Genomic DNA, 26,146 nt, shown 5'->3' with positions numbered 1-26,146 from the left:
GGTCTTGTTCTCCAGCCAGCAAGGTTGACCCCTTCTCAGGTGTTTCGTCGGTTTAAATCTCCCGACTTCTGGTTGACTTTCCAAACACTAGAACGCAGTGTGTGCTTTGGTCTCTCAGTAATTCCCATTACTTTGTGCATCTTTCTCATCACAGTATTCTTGGGTTTATGGTAGTCACGACACCCTCCCGAGGGCTGCCTCTCCCCATGTGATCCTCTCTCATATAGCCACCCCCAGAGTCAGGATCAGCTAGCTTCTGCTGTCCCCTGGCCACATGAGGAGAGGCTTCCTCCGGAATGGAAGTGATGACTCCATCAGATTCATCACCTTATCCAGGTTTTCCATCCGTAGCTTTGTACATGGTTGATCCAATACATTTGTTGAGATTTTACGTCCGTACAGGGTGGACCAGAGGCTGCTATTAGTTGGTTAAGTGGTGTCTTGTTTAGAGCTGATGTAATTTGACCTGGAGATGGTTCTGACCACACACACAGTATCATAAAAGGGGATGTTGCCCTGATGTCCGGTTGGGGACTGAGCTTTGCACAGGGGACAGGAGGTTGCACAACAAATGGTGCTGAAGGCCTGAGGCCTGAGGCGTGTGGTTTCTTGATGGAGGCTGATGTCTGTGTTCTTGAACTGAGTCTCTACAAACATATCCTCACACAGGGTGCTAAGGGACAGAGATTTATTGTTTGTTGTTGGGGGCAGATGTTTCTGGCCAGGACATGAGACTCCAAACTGAGGAAATCACACAAGGTGTTGAGTGCCTACGGTCATAGGATTTATGTTGGGAACTGGCATCCGTGGCCTTCACACAAAGGAGGACAAACAGGTTGTTGACTGGGGATAGTGGTCTGTCTGCAAATACAGAAGCTCACAGGGTGCAGATGGCCTGAGGCTGGTGGGAGCTAACAGTAAGGTGCCAAGGTCACATGTGACTGGTTGGTATCTGCACAGAAAGTAATGCAGGGCGGTCAACGCATGAGGTCAGGGATATCTGGGTGGGAGCTGGTTCTGCAGTCACAAAAGGTCACAGAGTGGTAACATTGTGAGGTATCGTGGTCCCTGGTTGAGAATCACTCTTAGAATTCCATCTATACGTACAATAGATGACACCAGATGCTGCATTACTGCCTGGTTAGATGCTGAGTCTGCAATCACAGGAGGGCAGAGGATGATGAGCTGCAGCTGCTGCAGCTAAGCCTGCACAAACACAGGGCGTCACACAGAGGGATGAGGATGTGGGGTCAGGGTTGTCTATGTAGGATCTGCTGTTGGAGCCAAACATGTACAGAAGAGATTCCATATGATCCTCAGGCTCTGGGGTCAGGGATGTCTTGTTGGGGTGACCTGGATCTGCAAGTGCACCATATGGTAGGTTATTTATAACGCGCTTAATACCCAGCGGTTTCTAAGCGCGGACCCAGGGATCAAACCTGTGGCGCTCCGTGACGTCTTGCTTCGAAGGCGGGCATGTTGCCCCTGAACTATCCTCCCACTAAGGCACACACGGTGCTGACATCTGTGCTCTTCTCTTACAGATGCCTGGAAATGCAGATGAGTTTGTGCGAGTCAGGAAACGGGACCTGGAGAGATTGACCACAGAGGTGATGCAGTTGCGTGACTTCCTCCCTAGGATCATGAACGGGGATATCTTGGAGAGCTTCCAGAAGCTTGAGCTTGTTGAAGCAAGTGAGTCTCTTTTCCCACTCTCTTCCTGCCCAATGGAAATGGTATATTTGTACATAAAACTGGTTAAAACGACAACAGATTTATATTTGTTGCAGGAAAAAGTGGGTGGATCAAAGTCAGGCGGGGGGCAATTACAGGACCCCAGCACAGAACAAATCTGGTTTGGGTGGCCTGCTTCAGGCTTTGTGTTGGAATGACATGGGAAAAAGAGTGCAGGGGATTTTCCAATGGTGGAGAAATAGCACTGACGTGCAGTTGGTGGGCACGTGCACTAGCTACCTGAGGCCATGCTGTGAGCTGTACAGCACATCTTCAGTGTAAGCATTTCTGACTCATGCACGGCATACGTAAGGCAGGCACACGTCTTTCACCTATGCCCTGCAAAGTGAGTTCTTGCTGCTATTGAGCTTGTCTTTTTTTTTAAATACGTTTTTATTAGCATTTTAAACAATAATATTTCCAACATGAGGGTTTCCCCCTCCCCCTTAACCACCCTCCCCTCACTGATCCGGATACTGACACTTTCCTTGCTCTGACGCTGCTCTTTGGAGTGGTCCTGTGGCGTAGATGGCCACCTCTGGGTCTTTCTTCATGTTAGTTCCACGATGTAAGTCTTTTATGGTTCGCCTGCACCCAGGGGATCTGTAATTCCCAGGAGGCTCGTAGACCTAGGGCACCCCGCTCGGCCGTGCGCCCTCTTTGAGAAATCTCAGTAAACCTGACCAGTCATTGCTGAATCTGAAGTATTCCCCTTGTATCGAGTACATGAGCCATTCCAATGCTACGAATGACCAAATTTTCGCTACCCACTCGTGGTCCTGTGGATGGTCCCTTGCCTTCCATTTACGTGCCAAAACCAGCGCTGCTGCCATCATCATAATGACATAGAGTTTGGCAATGGCCTCTAATACCCTGTTGAGTCCTATCATTGTTAGTCCCCTGTTCCATCCCCTCTTGACCCCTAGTACTTGCTCTCAGCTTAACCTTCATTCCAATTCTGTTGGCTGTCTCCATGACCACCAGTATGGCTTCAGAGCTGCCAGAAGCATGGAAACTGCTCTCCTAAACATCCGTGAAGATCTGCTCACCAACCTTGACTCTAACATTCCCTCTGTCCTCATTCTCCTCGATCTCTCTTCTGCCTTTGACACAGTCAACCATACCATCCTGCTCAACCGTCTCCATGAAAACCTGGGTATCACTGATCAGGCTCTGGCTTGGCTGACCTCTTTCCTCTCAGATCAACCCTCCCAGGTCCAACTTGGGTCCTTCCTTTCATCTATCTTCCTCTCTACCTGCGGTGTTCCCCAGGGGTCTAACCTCTCGCCCTGGCTTTTCAACCAATACCTGGCAACTCTCGCCCACTGCATTGCCATTTTCTGCTCAAATTTCCAGTGCTACGCTGACGACACTCAACTCATTTTTAGGCTGCCCTCTGCCACCTCCTCTCCCTCTCTCATCTCTGATTGCCTAACTGCCATTCAAGATTGGTGTGCCGCCAATGATCTTTGTCTGAATGCCAGCAAGACGGAGATCCTCCTCATCGGCACACCTTCACAATCCTTTCCCCTCACTCTCTGGCCGGCCTCCCTTGGCCCTCCTCCTACCCCCACCTGCGAGGCTAAGAACCTCGGGGTCATCTTTGACTCGACCCTTTCCTTCTCCGCCCACATCTCTGAGGTCTCTAAAAAGTCAAACTTCCTACTGCACCTCCTCAGAGGTACTCTGCCTTTCCTCTCCTTCCCCCAGAAGCTCATGGTATCTCAAGCTCTGGTTCTCTCTAGCTCGGACTATTGTAACAGCCTCTATCTAAATCTACCTGCCTCTACTCTCCGCCCTCTGCAACTAATCCAGAACAGGACTGCGAGACTTGTCCTTGGCCTCAAGCCCTGGGATCGTATCTCTCCAGCTCTGAAATCTCTCCACTGGCTCCCAGTGGATGCAAGGATTAAATTCAAAACCCTCTGCATCGTCCACAAGGAGTTCTGGGGCCTGGGTCCAAAATACCTTCAGCTATCCCTCCGCAAATACCTCCCCTCTCGAGCTCTTCGCTCCTCTACCTCCAACTCACTCAGGGTCAGTCGTTTTTCTAAGAAACAAGCTGGGGGTAGATCTCTGTCTTCGGCTGGGGCCTGCCTCTGGAAACAGCCTCCCTGCCACTCTAAAACTTGAGGAGAACTATCTCTGGTTCCGGAAGCACCTCAAGACCTTCCTCTTTTCTTCTGCCTTCGCTCCCCCTCTCCCCTGCTGATCTGTTCTCTCTTGGCACCGTGCATCTGGCCACCCTCTGTCTTTTGGGCCCAGGTACCTGCTCATCCTGCCACCCTCCCGCACTGCCTCCGGGCCACCCCTTGCACTGGGGTCTGTATCTGTACCCATACAGCCCCCCTTTTTTTCCTGCACTTATCAGACATACCTGTCTTCTGCCTTAAAACTAACACTTGCACATTGCTGGCTGCGTTACCACTGTTTGTTGCCTTTATTATTTATTTATTGTTATTTATCTGTTTCTCCTCTGCTTTGCACTTTCCACCTCTCCCCGCTTCCATGCACTTTTCCCCTCCCCCCTCTCCCATGCACTTGCGCGTTCTCAATGTCACTGGGGCTTTTAAGATCACTGTTTTGTTCTCCCCTGTTCCCCTCCCTTGCCTTGTCGCGCTCTGAAACACTTGTGTACGAGCGCGATAGAAATAAAATATCAATCAATCAATCAATTGCTTCCTGAATACCTCTCCAGTAGCTGTCAATTATTGGGCATTCCCACCATATGTGTATCCAAATTCCCACCCTCCACATTCCCTCCAGCAAAGTTGTGGCTCTCCCCTCCAGGGCTACTGCTAAGTATCTCCCCTGGTTGTCTGTTTCCTTTCTTATAATAGATAGGTCGAGCCCTTCCTTTAATGCTAGCAACACCCCCCCTTTTTTGTCGGCTTGGGTGGCCTGAATGATTCTCGTGTATCCCCAGAATTTTATTCTACGAGTGTCCCGGGTATGGATGTGGGTTTCTTGCAATGTGACTATGTGCGGTTGTTCCCTTCTAAGGTATCTTTCCACCTTCTTCCTTTTGATTGGAGAGTTTAACCTGTTGACGTTTAGTGATAGGATTTTTAATTTTCCAGTGCGATCCATTTTTATACCCTCGGGTTTGTGCAGATTGCCAGTTGCCCCATGTTTCGCAGGGGCCCCTTTTGTTCCGTTCTACCCCCTGTTGGCATCTCTCCCGTCTAGTCCCCGGATCCTCCCTTCCCTCTCTCCCCCTCCTCTGGGTGGGTTAAACTGTCTCTTGGCCCCCCCCAAATAGTGTTCTCGAGAGTTGAACCCTAAGGAACTCCCAGGATTGCCCCACGTAGGATTTCCCAATCCCATTTCAAGATCCCCTCCTCACTTCCTCCCCGCTAGTTCACTGATATCAACATCTACTTAAGGTTTAAGCACAGCACTTGGCTTGGCTTGCACCCTCCCCAGGCGAGCAGTCTTGTCGGTATCACTTCTTCGACTTCAGCTTTCAGTTTGTGCCCCCGGTAGGACTTCCAACGCTGTACGTCTCTGTTTCGCCCGTTGGAATTCTGTAGGTGAGTTGGTTTCCCGTCTTCTTAGTTCTTTTTGATTTCACTGTGGACCATTCCCATGGTCTACGGGCAATAGGATAGTAGGTCTATGAGTGGGGCGTCGGGTGCTCTTCATCTTCAATTTGCAGAATATTTGTTCCTTGCTCACAGGCCTTGATTTTATGCTGCTTCCCCTGCCAGTTGAAACTCAGACCGAAAGGATGTGTCCATCAGTATCTGATTTATTGTGCTCTCAGAAATTCTAGGACTGGGCTCATCCGCCTCCTTTTCATGAGTGTTATTTGCGCTAGATCTTGGTACAAGAATATTTCCGCGCCATTGTAGGTGATCTGCTTTGCTTTTCTTGTGTTGGCTAGGATTTGTTCTTTGACCGCGTAGTTGTGGAAGGCCGCCAGGACGTCTCTCGGCCTCACCCCTGGTTCCTGCCGGCACGGCCCGACCCTGTGGACCCTGTCGAATTGGATCTCAGCGGGTGCTTCTGCATCCAACAGGTCGCCGAAGATGCTGTTGAAAACCTGGGGTAGGTTCTGATCTTACGTCTCCTCTGGTAGGCATTTGACCCGTATATTGGCTCTCCTGTACCACACCTCGGCAAACCTTTAAAGGTGGCAGTCAGCTTCACTTAGCTACTCTCAATTCTCGCTCTGCTGTTAAACACTCCTGCGACACCTCCTTGAAGACTTTGGGCCTCATTACGACCCTGGCAGTAGCCGTGCCAGTAAAAATGGCATGGCTGCCGCCGGAGTCATTTTTTTCCAGCGCCTGGCTATGGGGAATTACCAGGGCATTACAGCCCCGGGGGTCCCGGTAATTCCCCATGGCCAGGCACCGGATATAATTACTCCCCATTCCCACTCGAGCCCGGGCGGAAAGGCACCCGCACGCAGATTTGGAGAATGCTGGTCCAGTAACAACAGTCCTGGCAGCTTACCAGCACCGTTGTTACCAGACCGGCATACTCATAATGAGGCCCTATGACCTCGATGTCCTCGCTCTCAATGACACGTGGTTCAATGCCAGTTCTGTCATTGCTTTTGGCACTCTCCTTCCTGAGGGCTACAAAATCCTCTCCAAGCCTAGAGCTAACCGGCTTGGATGTGGAGTGGCCCTTGTCTTCCTTGAATGGGTCCCTGCTACTATCATTCTCACTCAATCTTACTCTTCCTTTGACTGGGTGTCTCTCCTACCCTCTCCCTCACTCTCGCCACCATCGATAGGCCCCCTGGACCTGCCCCCCTTTTCCTCTCTTACTGGGCAGACCTCTCCTGCTCTCTTCTAACCTCCTCCCCCAAACTTCTTTTCCTTGGTGACTTTAATATTCATCTGGACTCTCCGGATGTGGCCAATGTACTTTTCTGCGACCTCTGTGACTCTCTCTCCCTCACAATTCTTCCCTCCGGCCGACCCACTCTGCTGGACACACCTTGGATACGCTCATCTCAGCAGACATCCCTCTCTCCAACCCTCTAACTTCCCTCTCTCCTGGTCTGACCACTCTCTCCTCTCCTCCCATCTGGAGCTCACTGGGATGCCCCTGCCCGCACCGCCAGTCTCCTTCTCCGTCATTTGACCGATTAAGCGTGTGTCAGTCTCTGCATTTGCCGCCACCTTCATTCCTCCTCCCACCGCTGCTATTGACTCTCATACCAACTCAGCACTTGCTAACCTTCATTTCTTCATCTCCAACACTCTGTACAGCCTTGCCCCTGTCATGAGGATCCGCATGATGCCTGCCTTCAACTTGGTATGACTCTGACTTGGCAGCTCTGAAATGCAAGTGCAGAGCTGCTGGCTGAGCGGAAGTGGTAGGCCTCAAGCACATCCTTTGACAAACTGGCCTGCCGTCTGCTCCAAAGGCAATATCGACTCTCCATCTGCTCTAAGAAGACCGGTATTGTCCAATCTGATCTAATGCCAATTTGTCCTACTTCCATTTCACTGCATTTTTTGACCTAATTTGGTAGGTCAAATGGTACACTTTAATAAAAAAATAGTTGTTGGGTGGGGTAAGGGAATAGTTTGAGGTGGGGGGATTATCGGGGGGGCGCAAGGGGATCTCCCCCCGCATTAGGGAGAGTTGCAGGGTGTCTCCCGCCCGCAGTAGGTAAAAAATAAAGTAGGTAAAAAAAATAATGGCAAATGGGCAGTAGGTCAGGTTTTTTTAGGTCAAACAACCCATATCCAGAAGAGGACACATGTCCAAGCCTGCATTTCTGGGACCACCAATAACACGGTTGAACTCTTTAAAATCTGTAAAAAATTTGCCAATCCTACTGCAGTCTCCTCTACTTCTCTTCCCTCCCAGTCCCTCTGCACTGCACTGGCCTCCCACTTCTCCACCAAAACTCAGGACATCCTGTCCTCACTCTCCTCTACTCCCCCCTTATCACCCCTCGCTCTTGGCTACTTTTGCCCCCCTCTCGCCTTCCTCCATTCTCTCCTCCCTCCTGCCCACAGCAACGGATGAGGTCTCTACAGTAGTCTGCGCTATGAAAGTCTCATCCAAACAGGTGCTCCTCTGCTCTTCCAGAACTATCAAGGACAACATCTTTTCTCTCTATCCCCTGTCTTGGCGGGCCTCTGTAATGTAACCATTCCTTTTCCCCTGGCTCTTTCCCACAACCCCTCAAGCACTCCTTTGTGCACCCTCTCCTAAAACAGCCATCTGCAGATCCTTCCTGCCCGGCTAACTATCGTCCTATCTCCATCACCCCTCTCCTGGGCAAACTCCTGCAGAAGTTGGTCATCCCCCAACTGACTCACCACACTAAATCTGCTGGATATGTCCATGACCCCCAGCCTGGCTTCAGAGCATCTAGAGGCACGGAAACTGCTCTCCTGAACACCTGTGAAGACCTGCTCTCAAATCTTGATTCCAGGTTTCCCACCATTCTGATCCTTCTTGATCCTTCTTGATCTTTCTTCTACCTTTGACACGGTCAATCATGCCATCCTCATAAATCGTCTCTGTGATACCGTAGGCCTCACGGACCGGGCACTGGTCTGGCAGACCTCCTTTCTTTCTAACCGACCTTCCCAGGTGCAACTGGACCCTTTCCTCTCTGCCACCTCACTCTCTACCTGCGGCATCCCTCAGAGCTATATTCTATCACTGCAGCTTTTCAATATCTACCTTGCCCCTCTGACTCACCTGATCTCCACACTCCCTCCTCACTTACAGTATTATGCTGATGACACACAGCTCTCCTTTAAGCTTCCCTAATCTACCTCCTCTTCTTCCTCTCTCATACCTGACTGCCTGACTGCTATTCAGGCATGGTGCTCTGCTAATGATCTCTTCCTTAATGCCAGTAAGACCAAGATCCTTCTCATTGGGACACCTGCTACCTGCTTCCCTCCCACTATCTGGCCGCCATCCTTGGGTCCCCTCCCCTCAACCACTTGTGTGGCAAAAAACCTTGGGGTCATCTTTGACTCCTCTTTTTCCTTCTCCCCTCACATCACGGACCTTGCCAAGAAGTCCAACTTCTAGCTCCCTTTCCTCACCTTTCCCTAGAAGCTCAATGGGCCTCATATCAAGAGTGCTTCCTCAAGCAAACATCCTTAAAAGGATATCCTCCAGCTGGAGTGGTTAAAATCTGAGGGGAAGCTGATGGGGCCTAGCTATACACTCGATGTCCCATTGGTGCTGACAAAAGCAACCACAACCACGTTGATGGGATACTCAAGGTGTCAACGTTTTTTTCATAGGAAAATTACTAAATTCGAATTCCGGGGATTCCCAGTCTGACGACAGGGAATATTCACAGCAGGTGAATCCATGAAAGATACCAACGCTGGAGAAATTGAGTTACAAGTAAGAAACTACTCCCTAATGTCACGCTGAGGGTGGTCATGTAGAAAAGGATTGAATAAACTAGAACCAAGACACCTATGAGAGCCTACCTCAGGGAACTACCGTGAAGTGGCACTGCTGCTCGCTGCTTTAATCGGAGTAGTTGTCGGGGGTCAGGAGTGCGGGAGGCACGCTGGAAACAGGTAGTGGACCTCCGCATGGCGGAAAGGTTGATCCCGATCTACAGGGACTGGGAGTAAGTAAATGAAAAGTGGACGAGTGGTTAACTCGCTTAGTAAATAGCAGGAATGGTCCCTTAGTTAAGCACGGCACCATAAATGCTGGAGATAACTGTGATCTAGCTGGGGGTCGCGACGTATCCATAAAGGCATCCCTTGGATCGCCATGTAAATAACTAAACACAGAGCGCCAGACTATTTACCTTTTGCGGGGTCCAGAACTGTCTCTGGTCCTGAAGAAGGCAGCCCGTATTTCTCCACATCGTTGAAAACGCCACTGGGATTTTCATGTTTTTGGCGTCAAATGCCACTGTGATTTCCGTGTTCTTGGCGTCAAATGCCACTGTGATTTCCGTGTTCTTGGCGCAGACCCTAGATATCGCTGTCCACTACTCATGCTTGTCTATGTATAATTTTAGATCTCTGACAGTTTTTGCATATAATATATGTTTTATCTATGTATTTTCAGGTTATGAACTTACATATGTTTCTTGCTTTTTGGTTGCTTATTTGAATTTATGAAACAAACCATGTATTTAATGCTTTTTCAAATCATTGTTGCAGTGTACTATAATCATTTATTGTCTGTTCTCACAAACTTATTCTTAAAGCCAGCCAAGTATTATAACAATCAAATTATGGGATTAATTTCCATGTTGCACCATACAATGCTAACTTATTTGTGATTCAGTCGTTAGAACAATTCCTTATGGGAACATCCTTTGTGTGTTTGTTGGGGCTCACATATGCCCTGTGTAGCAAGTTAAGCTGGAGTAACGTAAATCTAGCATTGCGAGAGACGTTCTTGCCAAAACCTATTGCTTTCTCCCATTGCTTATTTTCTAGTGCCAGTTCCAAGTCAGAGCTTCCCTCGTCCTTCTTGTCTTGATGTTGTCCCTCTCCTATGGGTTGCATTCAATGAACGCCCACACAGCCTTAATTCAGGCCTCCAGCAATCCTCAAGTTCATATAATAGTGTCAACGGTTTAGTAGTATCTGGTTCCGCTGGCCAATCTGATCATTTTCTTTCTGCAATCTTAACGAGTTTCAGATACCTCCAGAATTGACCCCTTCCACAAGTATCAAGTCTTCGAATTCTCTAAACGTCTCATTCTTATACATATTTCCCCCTGAAGTGAGTCCTACTTCATCCCATCTTCTGACCACAGTTAAGTCGTTAATGTATAAGAATGTGTCTGCCATCATGGATACCTGTGGTGAGTATGGGTTTCTTGATCTGCCTACTCTCACCGTTCTCGCCCATATCTGTCTACTCAGTCTTATCATGTGCAATGTTCCTCCCAGGCGTCGGTCCATAATCCACAGGGCCTCTTTAATAATCACTGCTGGGTGCAGAGCTCCCATCAGCAACTTTGAATCTACTGTCGGCTCGTCTGATAGCCAACCCACCACGTATTGTAGCTGAGTGGCTAATTAATATTGCGTGAACCATGGAAGCTGTGCACCACCGTGTTCATATTTCATACACAGGGTGGTCAAGGCTATTTTGTGTCTGCCGTGTCCTCACAGGAAGCCCCTAATCATGGAGTCCAGGTTTCGGAAGAAACTGGACACAATAAAACAGTGCACGTTGGCGAAATAATATAGTAGACGCAGCAACACGATCATTGTCAACAATGCGATACGTCCTATTAATGACAAGGGCAGTCCACTCCAGAATTTCATGGACCATTTCACTCTGTTCACCACTTTTACTGTGTTTCGGGCATGCATACTTTCTGGTGTATGTGTGACATATATACCCAAGTACTTGCATGTATATATCTCCCATCGTAGTCCTAAGTCCGGTACGTCCCCGGCGTTGTATTTTCGGAGTCCCGCCAGGGGGAACAAGCACGATTTCTGTTTGCTAAAGGAGATACCAGAGAATCTAGCAAAGTTATCTAGCACCTTTAGAGCCAGGGGCAGATTGTGCTCAGATTCACATAAGTACAGGAGAACATCATCTGCATATAGAGAGATCACAAGCCTCGACCCACCCGCCCGCCCATATTTCAGCCTAACCAAATTCACTTCATAGGAATACTGCCAATGGCTCTAACGCCAATATATACAGCATTGGTGACAATGGGCATCCCTTCCTAGTGCCTCTTTGTATGCCCTAATTTCCTGACACCTGCTTACCCGTTCTGACCCTAGCAACAGGTTCAGAATATAATAGCCTCACCCACCGAATAAAGCCCTCGCCAATCCTAAACTCCTGCAACGCTGCATATATCCATTCCCAATATACAGAGTCAAAAGCATTGACTGGATCTAGAGATGCAACTGCAAATGGGGCATTATGAGAATCAGGGCCTGATCATGGAATGTTTTCCTATGGGATTGCACCATTATAAAACACTTCCATGAATCGGGCCCTTAGTCTGATCAATAATATGTTGTAGGTGATGAAGATTCATGGAGGTGTTACTGCCGGGACATAACCAGTCTGATCCTCATGTATCAGAGTACCAATAACACGCATGAGGTGTCCGGCTAGCAATGCCGCCAAGATTTTAACATCCTGATTTAACATTGCCAGAGGCCTGTATGATTCTCACAAGTCTTGTTTTTTCTCGGGCTTTAAAACTATCATTGTCTTCCACATCCTGTTCAGTAGTCGGTCTAGCTTGCATGCCTCCACAAAAACTCTTGAGAAGGACAGGGGCCAGGGTATCCCCAAATTCTTTATAAAATTCTGATGGGAGTCCGTCCGTCCGTGCCTGGGGCCTTCCCGGTCATCAATGATGTGATCATCCCTCTCAGCTCTTCGACTCTTAATGGCATATCTAGGGTGGAGGCCTGTTCAATAGTGAGCGGCGGTAGCTTTATCCGAGAGAGTGTGTAACTCATTGCCTCTATATCAACAGTCTCTGTGTGTGGGTTTGCCAGCTGGCTTCAGACTCATCTCTTATCAGCGTAATCGCAAGCCGGGGCCTTTTGGTCGCACACAACCACGCCGGCATCCTCCCAGATTTGCCTCCTTCCCCATGCATTCGTGTTACATGTACCTCATAACCAAATTTCCTAAGCCTCTCCCCATGCCGCAGTGATTATACCCAGAGTGTCAACAGCTCCGATTCTGTGGATGCGTCTAAGATCTCAGTATTCTCTATGGTTTGGATATGGTTCTCTAATGTTTCTAGGTCTGCTCGTAATGTTTTTCTAATAGCCCCCCGCTTTGGCGATCATCTCTCCTCTAACTACCACTTTAAGTGTCTCCCAGGCTGTCTCACATTTATCCACGCTGACCACATTTGTCTTAAAGAAATCAATGAGGACATTTTCCATGTGGTCACTAAAGGTGTCATCTCATAGGGTTTGCGCAGACGTATGCCACATAGGAATGGGTGGTCTGTCTCTCTGTCGGTTCCAGTGTACTAAAAGCGGGGAGTGGTCCGAGATCGACCGGCCAGTATACTCCACCTTAGTAAACTCTCTCAGATGTTCAATCCCCACAAACACATAATCGATTCTGCTATAGACCTTGTGTGGGCAGAGTAGTATGACTAGCATCTAAAATCAGCATTCAGCGCCCTCCATATGTCTATAAGGGAAAACAAAGTTTCACAAATTCTTGATATGTGGGTTTGGTCTAACATGGCGACATGTTCCTTCCAATACTATTTAGTTTCACTTGATTTCAAAGGTTTGCAATGGGTCGCGTCTCACTGGGTTTGTGGTTTAGCCAAGAGAGGACCACATGAAAACATAAGTGAAAGAGAAAACCCAGGATGAGACTGCGCCCAGTTTTTCAAAACGTGGTTTAATATGTAAATTTTCCACAAAGTGCCCTTTCAGATGACACGTGTTACGGTCCCCTTTGAGACCTCCTTCAAATCAGGGTGTGTTTTCTCTAATGCCCCTTATTAGGTTTAGCAGAAAATATCCGCTCTTCAAATATCGGGTTAGATCCCTAGAGTCAGTGGTCCCGCGTTCGATCGCGTGCTTCCTAATGTCCGGTATAAGGGATATATTGCTTAATATAGCGTTAAGAGTCATCGAAGCAGGTGACTGTCTCCGGAGTCGGGCCTATCCTTGATGGGGTGTAATGTGCAGTTGAAGTCGCCTCCGCAGAGGAACTGCATATCCCTTAGGCGTGTCAATCTACAGCTCAACGGGCGAAGGAATTTAAGGTAGATATCGCATGGTTGGGAGAGTAAGAATTCACAAAATATATGTCCTTATGTTCAATGTAGCAATGTACTATAACAAGTCTGCCCTGTCTTGTCCGTGTCAACATCAATTCATTGGAAGGTAACTGCACTATCTGGCAAATTTCGAGTACATGGACTGATATGGCATCATGAAGTAAGACACAAACAACAGATTCAATTTAATTTTCTAAAATAAAGGTTTATTTTTCTTAAACATCAGGATGAAGTAAGGCCTAACATGCCATATGCTAAGGTGGGATTTCCCTACCTAAAGCAACTAAGGATAGTCTGTGTCAGTAAGTTCAACTCAAAAGTCTGTCTGTGTCCAAACCCTATACTTGCCCTCACAACGAAATCTATACAATGTGTAGGGATGTCCGCAGCAAAAAAAATTGTGTTAAAAATAAAGTTCTGCTCCTGGCTTGTTTTCAGCTTCTCCTTCCCCAAGTTCAAAACAGTTCCAAACAGGCCTCGGGGTTCCCTTCCCCAAGAGTTCAAAACAGTTCCAAAAGGTCTCGGGGTTCCCTTCCCCAAGAAGCCAGCTCTTCCATCTTCAAAACTACAATCAGTTCAAATCTCCTGGCTTCCAAAACATTTCCAGTTCAACCTTTTAAACATCCAGGCTTTTCAACAGTTCACATAGATTGCTCTCTTTCTCATTCACTTCAGCAACTGTTATAAAATCCAGCTTCTGTATATTTGCCTTCACTGGCTCCTTTCAAGCAGAGGTCACTCGTTTTAGGCGCAGTTGGCGGACCACACGATTCGCCCATAACAGGTCACGCAACCGATAATGATCTTTGGCACTTTGTTACACTTTTGTATTCCTTCTGATTCACAACTTGTATCTCATACAACCAGATTATCACTCCGTGGGGTTCACCCTTTTCCCACCACCTTGCGTTCACCGTATTCAAAAGTGCTCATTACTGGCAAACCCTAAGGTGCGACGAGACAAGGGAGGGGAAACAGGGAGGACAAAGACAACGATCTTACTAAGCCTAATGACATTCAGATTGCGCATCTGTTTTAGATATTTTAACACAATGAGGATGAAATGACTACACATTGGGATTGTGAATAACACTTATTTGTAGCACAAATATTAGCTAGTCACTACCAACTAAGGTTTGTGTGCGCACAACCCACCCTGCTTCCTGCACTAATATAGCATTTGCAACACTGCTACTGTTATTATTTTGTATTCAAAGCGAATTTGTGAAAATCACTCACTATATACTGGGTATTAGCCTCCCTTGTTGGGCAACAACCAGTATGAAAGGTACTGCAACATCAACTTGTCAATTAATTGGGATTTATATGTTTGTTTGATAATTCATGACAAAAGTAATTCATAAGGCCATATGTCTGTTTGTCTTCTCTCCATTCTCCTCTAATCCCGTCTTTGGCATTTGTCATTGAACTTTCATTGTGCTGGCATACACTCTGCAATTTTTCTAAAAAATAATTTTTGTTTTATAGCAATTTTCCTTTTCAAACAACATGTGAACTCACTTTAATTGGTGTACATACAGCCTTGAAAAAGACAGAGAGTGGAGACACGTTTTGGCTGTTCAATTTATGATGAATCTGGAGTGAATAAACTCACACATCAAGAATACCACTAACCCAAACTATTTCTTTAAAAAAATGTGCTTGCAACTGTAATTTTGCATATAATTTGTCGCTATCTTTGGATATAGGACATCCTTATCAAAAGTGTGTAATTTGAATTTCTAATTTTAGGCTAAGCGCGAACAGCTAAGAGTATCCATACACTTTGATTCCCCGCCCACCTCCCTTTGCTCCCAGGATGCCTTCAACCAAGCAAACTGAAGAGGAAAGGTTAGAATGTGCCTTCCGTCCAGAAAGACCCTCCAGCCGGAAGAAGCACCCAAGATAATATGGCCGCCCATCATATGAGCTCACATCAATTCCCACTGCTCCTACGGTGGATAACTACCATGAAAGATACCCTCTCAGCAGGCCCTACAACCCTGCAGCAATACGAACTCTACCCAGGGTGGACAAAGATATACAAGATGGAGCTGGAGACAGCTACATGGACAGAATCGACTAACGCACCGAGAAGCCATGGCACTAGTCGTTAGAGACATCATGATGACACAGCTGCGTTAGACAGGAAGCACGCGTTCCATCCACAAATCCTGGACACTCACACACCCAACTACACAAAGGACACCCATGTACAGCTCTATGAGTTAGAGGACAGTGACATATACATACTGTCTGCCCATTTATTATTTTGCCATTAGGCTTGCTACAGCAACGCAGGAACGCAAGAATCAAGAAGGGCTTGTGTAAATGCTTGCAGCTGCTTACATGCAAATAACCCCATGGTATGACAGGAACACTCAAGGGACCTGACAGCCATGACACACTAACCTATGGACATTATGGATAAACACATACAGTAGGAGCCAGACCATGGCTTAGGAAATCTAGTAGGCCACGATCGTCTTAGAGAAACCTCAAGCCACACAAATGCTGTGCAAACAGAATCTTTACAGGGGGAACAAAGCCCCTGCCAAGCTCGCAATGTTGCAAATGACATTCCAAACACTGAACTGAAGTAACAATGGCCGCAGGAAAGGCCATGTCTAGTAAAATACAGAATAATTCACAGCTCCCATGCTCACAAACGTGGTCTTCAAGCACGTGATCCGGCCGAGCTGATGAGTACTGAGATTTGGTGGCTGGGAAGAGCCACCTGTCTCACTGACCAGACAACGGTCGCTACAAATTGTTACAGCCAAGTTACAGTTCTGCGCTGGGAACGGAGTGCGCTCACGGCAGTCATACAGTTATGGCACTGACACATAGTTGCACCTTGCCGACACATAATTGCACATGCAATGTTCACAGGTGCCTTGCGGCTTGGGAACAGAGTTTGTCCCAGGCTTGGGGGCCCGTGGCTTAGCCAATCAACATCTACGGCCCTAGGGGTGGATAGTGGATAGTGGGGGTCACTGACCAATCACAGGGTTTGCGCACTGTAACAACTTCAGAGTACCAGTTTTGGGGATAGTGCAAGCCTGACACCTGACATCAACTAGTCCAATAGTTTAACACCTATAAGGGATTGTATAGGGGCCCTACCACTCCTCAGCCTATCCGGAGTGGAGATAGGTTTAGGAGATAGGTTTTGGAGAAGGGCCTGGAGAGTGAAGCAAATTGTGATGTCTCATGTCATCACAACTGGCCTGGGAGCCAGAGTTTGCTGAAAGGTGCATGGACTCCCCTCCGCGCATGTGATCCCCAGTGGTTTTGTGGCTGTAATAAACCTCTAGTGTACCTTGCTTGTGTGGACCCTGAGTTCTTGTGGCTAAGGGAAGGAGTTAGGCCTTCCACGAATTCAAAATCCGCTGACCCCTAGCACAGCTCTGCTGGCGTGGGGGTTCACCCTAACAAAATCAAAGAAAAACAACCTGTCCGTAACAAAGTGTACATGCCATAAACAATTAGGCAACAGCAAAGCTCAACAGAACTGTGCCATTCTAGCCAACCCGCCTCCACAAGGCAAAACGCCACCATAGGGACTGCGGGCGTTGGCAACCGGCGTCAGTTTGGTACATCCTTAATGTATCAGTCTACGGGCTGCTAGACGTTCCACATTGTGAAGGGTAGCGCTCCCACTAGAAGCCGCGTCCACAGTCATTGTTAGTCTGTGTTTTTATCACACAAAATCCAGCAAACCACGTAAGGGATTGCAACATCCACGGACTCAAGGGCTGTTCCCAGGCTTATCATGTCCGTCTTCCACATGTTTATCCATGAGGTTGCGTCCTCTGGAGTCTCAAAGAAGATTGCTCTCCCTTTGTAAAGCACTGTCAATTTGGCTGGATAAATGAGCATATATTTGAGGCCCAGACTCCGGAGTCTCTCCGTTGTCGGGACAGATAAGTTTTTTTGTTTGTTTTTTTAAATTGTTTTATGATTATACAATAACCTTTAACAAGTCCAAGCTTAAAACATTTTCAATTACAGATTGACATATCATAAAAACATAAAAACATAAAATATAAAACATCTTTACAAACAGTATTTCATTATTAGAAAAATAGCAAAAGAAAAAACACTTTGGTCATTGTCACTTAGGATTCTAGATAAAATTGTTAAAATACCATATAATGTCATAAACAAATATTTAAACAAATGCAAAAACGACTATTGGCATCTGCAGCTCACTCCAGTTTCAAGGATATCAAAAAGCCTGTGTTAGGCAGAATCCTGTGCAGTTCCCTTGGGGACCACTGCAAGAAGATTAAGACTACAGGAATAAGCAGTAAACCCAATTGGTAGCAGTCTGTACCACCCAGATTGACCTGGTAGCCGTGGCTGAGCAGTCAGACTTTTCTCAAGAAGAGTTAGATAGTATACAGAGGATACACAATAGGGCTAAACACACAGTAGAACAAGCAAACACTGACCAGAGCTTTGTATCAAAAGTATATAATTATTTATTTAACACACACTTTAGAAAATACACTACCACTAGTAATCAAAGCAAGTTCAAAACACAATCAGAAAAGTATACACACCTCCCTTAAGAATTATTAGACAAGTCTAAATCAAAACACCACCTTTTGTCAAAACAGAGGTGAGCGCGTAACCTAGATGGCACTCCAATAATTAAGTAAAAGGGAGAGAAAAAGGCAGGTCATAAAAATAAAACAGTTCCCAACACTTTTAAGAGACCAAAACAAGTTAGTGAAGGCAGAGTCTACTGTAGAGCCAAAGTTCATAGGCCAGGCCCACTTTAAATGGGGCAAGGTGAAATGTGCCCAAGATAACACAGTTGCGAAATGCATTCAAGTCTGTTGGAAAGCCAAGGATTTAAGGGTCACCTTGAGCAAACCGAAGAAAGGGAGGCCAGGTGGAACACAGTACCTTTAAAGTTAAGGAAGCTCCAGCGGTGACAGTTGTTCCTGGCAGTGGGTGCAGTTTGTGGTTTCGACCAGGGGAAGAGAGGATCTCGTCGATGAGGAAACTTGGAGTCGTTGCACTGCACAGGGAAGAAACCAGCCGCGGAGTTCGTCGGTTAAAAGGTGCGTTCCTGGTATTTGCGGTCACAGTGGTGAAACTTGGCTATCCGGCCGCCGGGGTGCTTTGCACGGGCGATTCGACCAAGAGACGTCCTGGAAGGCGAAATGGCGAACTGGTTGATCCCACCAGCTCAGAGGAAGAACACTCTTTCAGCAGAAGATCTTCTCTTGTTTGGCAAGTGTTGAGGTCGTTGCAACAGGGCTCCACTGGTGGTGTCGTCGTTGCAGATGGCTCAGCTTCTCCCCTCTTTGGATTTCTTAGGTCCTGTGGCGACTTCTGAAGTTCCAGTCCCAAAAGCCCTGCTTTTATGCAGAAAACCCCCCAATCAACAGCCTAGCTGTCACTCAACCATGCTAAGTGGTGAGCCGGGCGGCTCACCACTGGGCCAATCAGAACAGAGTGCGACTTGAGTTGCTAAGGCAACGCAGTCCAGGGTGCCCATTCCCCCACGCACACATCCTGTTGAACCCAGACACAGTGGCACCAGTTTGAGGGCTTCTGTGGAGAAGCCCGCCAAAAAGTGGAACAAAGGGCCCGACCTTGTTTGGAGTTCCAGAGACGGACACAAATGCCATTTTAGAAAAGAGTTCTGGCAAAAATACCCAACCGGTGATTTAATATTAAATAAATAAACCGGCGGTATCTTTAACATTGCACCAAAAAGTGGTGCGTTTAAAATCAATGAGAAAATCCCCTAGGAAATATTCCAGTGGAATATTTTGCGTGGTAACCACTGCCACCAGGCATAAACTCGACAAGGGGGGACTGGACAGTGCCCCCTTGGAAACACACCAAGGGGTAATCGAAGTAACCCCTTCCAGTACTTCCACAATATGATGGTTTGTACTGGTTCTGTTCACAATTGTGGACTAGTAAAGCCAATGGTGACTTTACATACCCTGGGAGACAGTAGTCAGTCCCAGGGTATGGAGTTTATGTTTGGGGGTCACTATGACACCCCTGTGTTACTGCACTGAGGGTCCTGTGTAACACATACACAAAAACAGATGATACCCTAGGGAGTAAAAAACCCCATAGCCCAAAATCACACAGTCAGAGACATACCTCAAATCATGCCTAAGAGTGGGAGTAAAAGAGTCTCACACTTAGCAGGAGAAAAAAACAAACCCCAAAAATCCAGCAAAGCTGCTTGGGGACTCACTAGGTTTGGGAAATTAGCCTTATAAGAGAATTCTCCCTAACAGCCTGTAACTGCCAGAACCAATGAGGTGGTTCGTCCAGCTAAGAATCATATGACATCAGAGCCAATGATGATGAAAATCGCTGAAAGTGCAAATCACGGAAGCTTCGGAAGTTGGAAGAGAAGACGAATAGGTGCTCAAAGGTCTCGACTGAGTTGAATTGCAAAAGCGACAGAGACCAAACTCATCTGATGAATTATTGTAGCCAACGAGCACCTGCCTTGTGAAAACTAAGTTCCATCGAAACCTGATGAACGAGCATCTAATGGACCAATGGGTATAGATAGCGAGATATGGTGCAAGAACGCCAACTGATTTAAAATCGAGCCTCAAGTGTTTTAGAGACTCATAGGAATTAAAGATATTAATCGTATGGGCCCAATCTTGCCTATAAGGAATTTATTTCACTTTCATTGGATTATCAACAGGGCCACCTGGTAAAAGCCACAGATCACTGAGTAGAATGCAGAAATCTGTGAATTCACAGACAAATATATCCCCTCTCTCTTTGAGAATCACATTGAGCTCTGTATATAAAGAAGGTGCACCCATTGGACATAGCAGTTTATAATAAAAAGATAAATACTTCCAGTAGGCTTGACTTTTAAGTAAGTAAAGGCCCAACTCGTATCTAACTGCAGCGAGGGCGGTACTAGTCAAGACCTGCAGAACCTTCCTCCACCCTCCACATCCTCCCCTCAATAATGGGCAATAAATCCAAGGCCCACGATGGTAAAAGTTCTATGTCATACAATATTTTTGGGACAATTTTCCCTTCATGGAGCATCACACAGGGCAAAATGGAGAATCTACCATATCTAGAATCAACCCGTAGTAATTGATTGCAACGCGCCACCCCACAGGAAAATAACCAGCCCTTCACATGTGATTTGTGCTGTTTAACAAAGATGGCAAATCCCAAATATACAAAACTATCGACTTGTTCAAGAGAGTCCTGGCCAATACACTCAAGTTCTGTACTGGAGATGTATAGTCTGGAAATTCTGCACGTTTCAGGTTACCACGTTGTATGGAGCCTCCTTCCCTGGAATATTGTAGGATCACTTCCCTGTCTTTAAAGTTGAGTACCCATGCAATGATGGGTCTCGGATTGGCACCCGGCGGTGGTGTTCGCTGCAAGGAACGGTGTGCCTTCTCTATCATAAAGCCTTGGAACAACTTCCCTGGGCCCACCTCTTGTAGAATCATATTCTCTATGTAAGTGGTTGGGTCATTCCCCTTTTCATCTTCCGGTAGGCCCAGGACATGAATATTATTCTGTCTTGATCTCCCTTCTGCATCCTCAACACGTAGCTGCTGGGTGGCATGCTTAGTTCCATGTCACATACCTTCTTCTCCAAGACAGTGGTGGCAGTAACATTCTCATTCAGCAACGATTCTGTGGCTGTTACTCTTTCAGCCAGCGAGCGCACATCTTGGCGTAGCAAATTAACGTCAATCTTAACTTCCTCTATCTTGCTCTCTAGTGAGGATCGCGAGGCTGCAATCGCTGCCAGAACCTTGTCCTTCTGTACCATCTCCTGAGTCATCGGGTCATGTTCTGTGCCTCTCCATTCAATGGTACCGGATCCCTTTGTTTTCCTCTGGATGCAAATGATTCCATAATAGATGTGATGGGTCAGAAATGAAACCCAAACACAAAGTTGTCATGTTTTTTGTTATAAACCTTTATTTAAATCATATGGGTTGGGAAAATGCCTCTCTGACCTTATTCTAAAGATGAGTTCCCCTTCCTGAAAAACAAAAACGAAGTCTGTGTCAGGATGTTGGAAATCTTGTGTCCAAACATTATATCCTGACCCTCTCACTACAAACAAAATAATAATGTGAAAAGGAAAATGTCTTTAACCTGCTGTTGGCATAAATGTTCATAAATGAAAAATAGAATGGCTCCAACGTAAATGTGAACCTTGGTTCCAGTTAGTGGTCGCTTCCCTGAATTCTCCAATGGGTTGGCAATGTCTCTTCTTCTGACAGTTCTTTGTGCTGTCCTCGGCCCACAACAATCTGTTAGGTAAAAAGCTATTTAGCCTTGCAGGTACTTCTTTAACACACGTTTCTTCTTTATTTAACAAACACTGTTCTTTCTTGACATTCCTTGTAGTTGTGCTATTTGCCTGGTATACTCCCCTGCCAGGACTTGTTATGCACTTCCAACTGCCTGCTATACTCTCCTGCCAGGACATCTTATGTAGCTTCAACTGCCTGGTGTACTTCTCTTGCCAGGACCTCTTATGTAAGTTCAACTGCCTTGTATACTTCCCTGCCAGGACTTCTTATGTAGCCTCAACTGTCTGGTATACTTCCCTTGCCAGGACTTCTTATGTAAGTTTAACTGCCTTGTCAGGACTTCTTATGTAGCTTCAACTGCCTGCTGTACTTCTCGTTGCAGGACCTCTTATGTAAGTTCAACTGCCTTGTCTTGTCAGGACTTCATATGTAGCTTCAACTGCCTGGTGTACTTCTCTTCCCAGGACCTCCTATGTAAGTTCAACTGCCTTGTATACTTCCCTGCCAGGACTTCTTATGTAGCCTCAACTGCCTGGTATACTTCCCTGCCAGGACTTCTTATGTAGCCTCAAATGCCTCGTATACTTCCCAGCCAGGACTTCTTATGTAGCCTCAACTGCCTGGTATACTTCCCTTGCCAGGACTTCTTATGTAAGTTTAACTGCCTTGTATACTTCCCTGCTAGGACTTCTTTTGTAGGTTTAACTGCCTTGTATACTTCCCTGCCAGGACTTCTTATGTAGCTTCAACTGCCTGGTGTACTTTTGTTGCCAGGACCTCTTATGTAAGTTCAACTGCCTTGTATACTTCCTTACTAGGACTTCTTATGTAGCTTCAACTGCCTAGTATGCTTCTCTGCCAGGACTTCTGCTATAACACTGTTGTTTACCTTTCCGCTACCGAGGACCCGGCGCTGCAGCTTCTTGTTCCACCTTTGGTCCTAATGACTGTTAGGGAGAATTCTCATTTCATGGCTAATTTCCCTTACCTAAAGAGCACCCCCAGCAGCTTTGCTGGATTTGAAGGGTTTGTTTCTTTTTACCTGCTAAGAGTGAGACTCTTTTTCCCACTCTTAGGCATTTTTGCTATGTGTGTTCTAGGCTATTTTTGTGTTTAATGCATATGGGATTGTTCTCTCACCCATAGGAACCATCTTTATTCACATGTGTTACACAGCACCCTCAGTGCAGTGACACAGGGGTGTCGTAGCGATCCCCAAACATAGACTCCATACCCTGGGGCTGACTACTGTCTCCCAGGGTATGTAAAGTCCCCATTGACTTTACTAGTCAAATCCTATGAACTAAACCAGTCCAACCCATCTTACTATGGAGGTACTGGGAAGGGTTAATAGTTTTTCCCTTGGGTTCATTTTCGAGGGGGTACCTTAAAGTCCTGCTCTCTAAAGTTTCTGGCTCGTGGCAGTGGTTACTACCAAAAATATTCAACCGCAAATATTTTCCTATGGGATTTTCCCATTGTTCGAGGCTAATACTTTTACTGACAGCCTCTAACATACCGCCGGTGTATTTCATTATTAACTTTACTCCGGTAGGTTTTATTTGCCAGAACTTTAATATAACTTCTTTCTCGTGTCTTACTGTAAACTCTTAACCTAGGTCGGGGATCCTTTGTTCCCTCTTTTGGCGGGCTTCTGCCAAGAAGCCCTCCTTTCGGCGCCTCTGAGTCTGGGGTGGGTCTGTTGTTTGGGAGGAGGAGTAGAACCACTGGACAGAGTTGCGCAGCAACTCAGGTCGCACTCTAACCTGATAGGCTGGAGGGTCAGCCGCCAAGAAGACCACTCCACTGTGTGAGTGACAGCTAGGCTGTATGAATGGGTCTCTTTCTGCATAAAAGCAGGGTCCTGAGGACTGGAAGAGCAAGACGTCGCCACTGGAACTACGGAACCGAAGGGGAGAGAAGCCACAGACATCTTCATCATCTACACCACCGTGAAGCCCTGCCGGATCGTCTCACCACTTTTATTCCACACGACGAGAGGAGATCTTCATCGAAAGAGCCTTCTTCCCTTGAGCTGGTGGGGACAAATAGTTCACCCATCGCTTCCCCGGACCTGCCTTGGTCGAATCGACAGTGCCCAGCACTTGGAGACCGGATAGCCAGGCAGCTATCGACCCGGACCGCGATTAAAAGGAGCGTACCTTTTAAACTTCGTTTGGCAGCACCGCGGCTGGTTTCATCCCTGGGTAGTGCAGTGACTCGAACCTTCCTCCACGACGAGAGCCTCTCTTCCTCTGCTGGCCCCCTCGAACTGCAGGAACTACCAGGAACAACCGCCACCGCAGGAGCCACTTCTTCACGTTTAAGGTACATTGTTCCGCCAGGCCGCCCTTTTCCTCGTGGTAGCCCTAAAGGTGTTTTAAATCCTTTACCTACCTGTTGGGTTGGCCGTCCTCTGTCTTAACATTGTCTTTCACCTCGCATCTACCTTTTCCACATTCGTTTACCAAAGACTTGACTGCAGCTACAAGAACATTTTTGCTCCTAAGCTCTTGGTCCTGTACCACTGACTCTGTCTCAGGCCTATTGACTCTGGCTGATTTGTTAGATCTGCTCTCACTAGATTGGTTTTCAATGAGAAATGTGTTAATGCACCTGAATCTTCTAAACCCCTCTTCCTTCCTACTGTCTTAACTTGTGGAGTGCCATTTTGCTCAGTTTTCATTTACTTATCTTTCTGTTAAAATGTTACTGTGCATTACTTGTTCACAAAACTTCAGGGAAGTGTTGCTAGGGGGTGTCTGAAGATATTTCGGTTTAACTTGTGCTTTCCCTCGTTAAATTGATAGAGCACCATTTGTAGTTGGTTTTCACTGTGCCGTTTTGCTCAGTTTTCACTCTACCACAAACTTGTCTACAATTAAATAGGGAGTTGTATATACTTTTCCTTGACTAAACTTAACTTACTTGATCAACTGTGATTTATTTGTTGAACTAGATATGTATAAAATAAATATATTCTCTTTTTGATACAAAGCTTTGGTCACTGTTTCCTTGTTCCATAGTACTGTGATACCTATTGTGTAAACCCTGAATACTGCTCATCTCCCTCTTGAGATAAGTCTGAATGCTTAGCCACAGCTACCAACTAAATCTTTGTGGTACAGACTGATACCAAAGGGGATTTAATGCTCTCACCTGTAGTCCTAATCCTGGGTAGTGGTCCCTGAGGGAACTGAACAGGATTCTGCCTAACAATGACTGGCTAGGGAGTTCATTTTCTGTTTTGACTCAGAATCCCAGGTGAACATGTGCCTGTGCTCCCAAGTCCAAGAAGAGAGAAGAAATGAACTCCCTAGCCAGTCATCAGGACCAAAGGTGGAACAGCGCCTAGACCAGAGAGTTCCCCATTGTAAAGATTACAAACATCGCGAATAAAGTCAAGAAAAAGCATAAAGGTTCCTGGTTGCGCGATCTGTGATGGGTGGACCTTGTGGTCTGACAGCTGCACCTAGACCATGGAGCCCTAAAGGGTGAAAAACAACAGAACTTGGGAATAAACCACAGAGAACTGTGAATTGAATGCTAAAGCAAGCTGGAAGGCGGGTCAAGTAGACCTATTGTTTTTTTATAGTGAACTGTGCAAGTGAAAGCAGTATAAGTGTTACAGTGAAATCTTGGGGAATGGAACACTGAGAACCAAAAGAAGTGAGAAACGCTGTCTTGGGGAAGGGAACCTCAAGACCTCCCTATTTTTGTATGTACTATTCTAGATTGAACTTGGGGAAGGGAACCTCAAGACCTGGTGGAACACTGGTAAGGCAAGCAGTTATTGGAACTGTATTGAACTTAGGATCGAGAACCCAAGAGGAACTGTAGGAAAAGAACTGTTGAGACTTTACTTTTGCATAATCCAACATAAAGAGATTTAGGGGTGTCAACCACAAGCATCCCCTTAAACCAAAGGGATCAACCCTTAATACAACAAAACACAAGGCTTGCGGTCTAAAATTGCAACCTGATACCGGTGAATTCTCTTACTCAACCACTTTCATTTGTGGTACTCCAAAAACATTGTGTGACAACAAACATATGAAAAAATACATATTTTATTTAGCATTTACAAAAAATATTTTTCTAAAAAAGCACTCACAATGCTGAAGTGCCTGTACCTTCTTCTACTAGCAACATGTAGAAGGCACCTATCTAGTTCTGTCTGCATGTGTTAGCACCCTTCAACAGGTAAGTATATTAGTGTAGATACTTGTCCGTCAAAGTGTCTTGTGTTGTGCTATTAATTGCACTGGGCCATACCTCATAAAAACACAACTCACTCAATCACATTCCATTCATTCTGTCTTCATTCACTATCAAATTTCATTTCACAACCACAAACTGTGCCCGACATGTTTCTTTCCACACTTGG

The 26,146-nt window shown here is 46.4% G+C and overlaps 1 protein-coding gene across 1 annotated transcript in view; it reads left to right on the top strand.

Annotated features, from left to right (window-relative positions):
• The first annotated feature begins 1,335 nt into the window (after positions 1-1,335).
• The window catches only part of HSF2BP (heat shock transcription factor 2 binding protein), a 1,118,722-nt gene continuing 1,093,911 nt past the window's right edge, over positions 1,336-26,146 (top strand). Inside the window, exons 1-2 of the mRNA XM_069636160.1 lie at positions 1,336-1,377; positions 1,545-1,695. Of these exons, the coding sequence (XP_069492261.1) occupies positions 1,336-1,377; positions 1,545-1,695 (193 nt within the window). The remainder of the gene's footprint in view (positions 1,378-1,544; positions 1,696-26,146) is intronic.

This window comes from Ambystoma mexicanum, chromosome 7p (genome assembly GCF_040938575.1).
Source record: "Ambystoma mexicanum isolate Mex_15411 chromosome 7p, UKY_AmexF1_1, whole genome shotgun sequence".
Classification (NCBI taxonomy): Eukaryota; Metazoa; Chordata; class Amphibia; order Caudata; family Ambystomatidae; genus Ambystoma; species Ambystoma mexicanum.
This window is presented reverse-complemented; position numbering and strand designations above follow the sequence as displayed.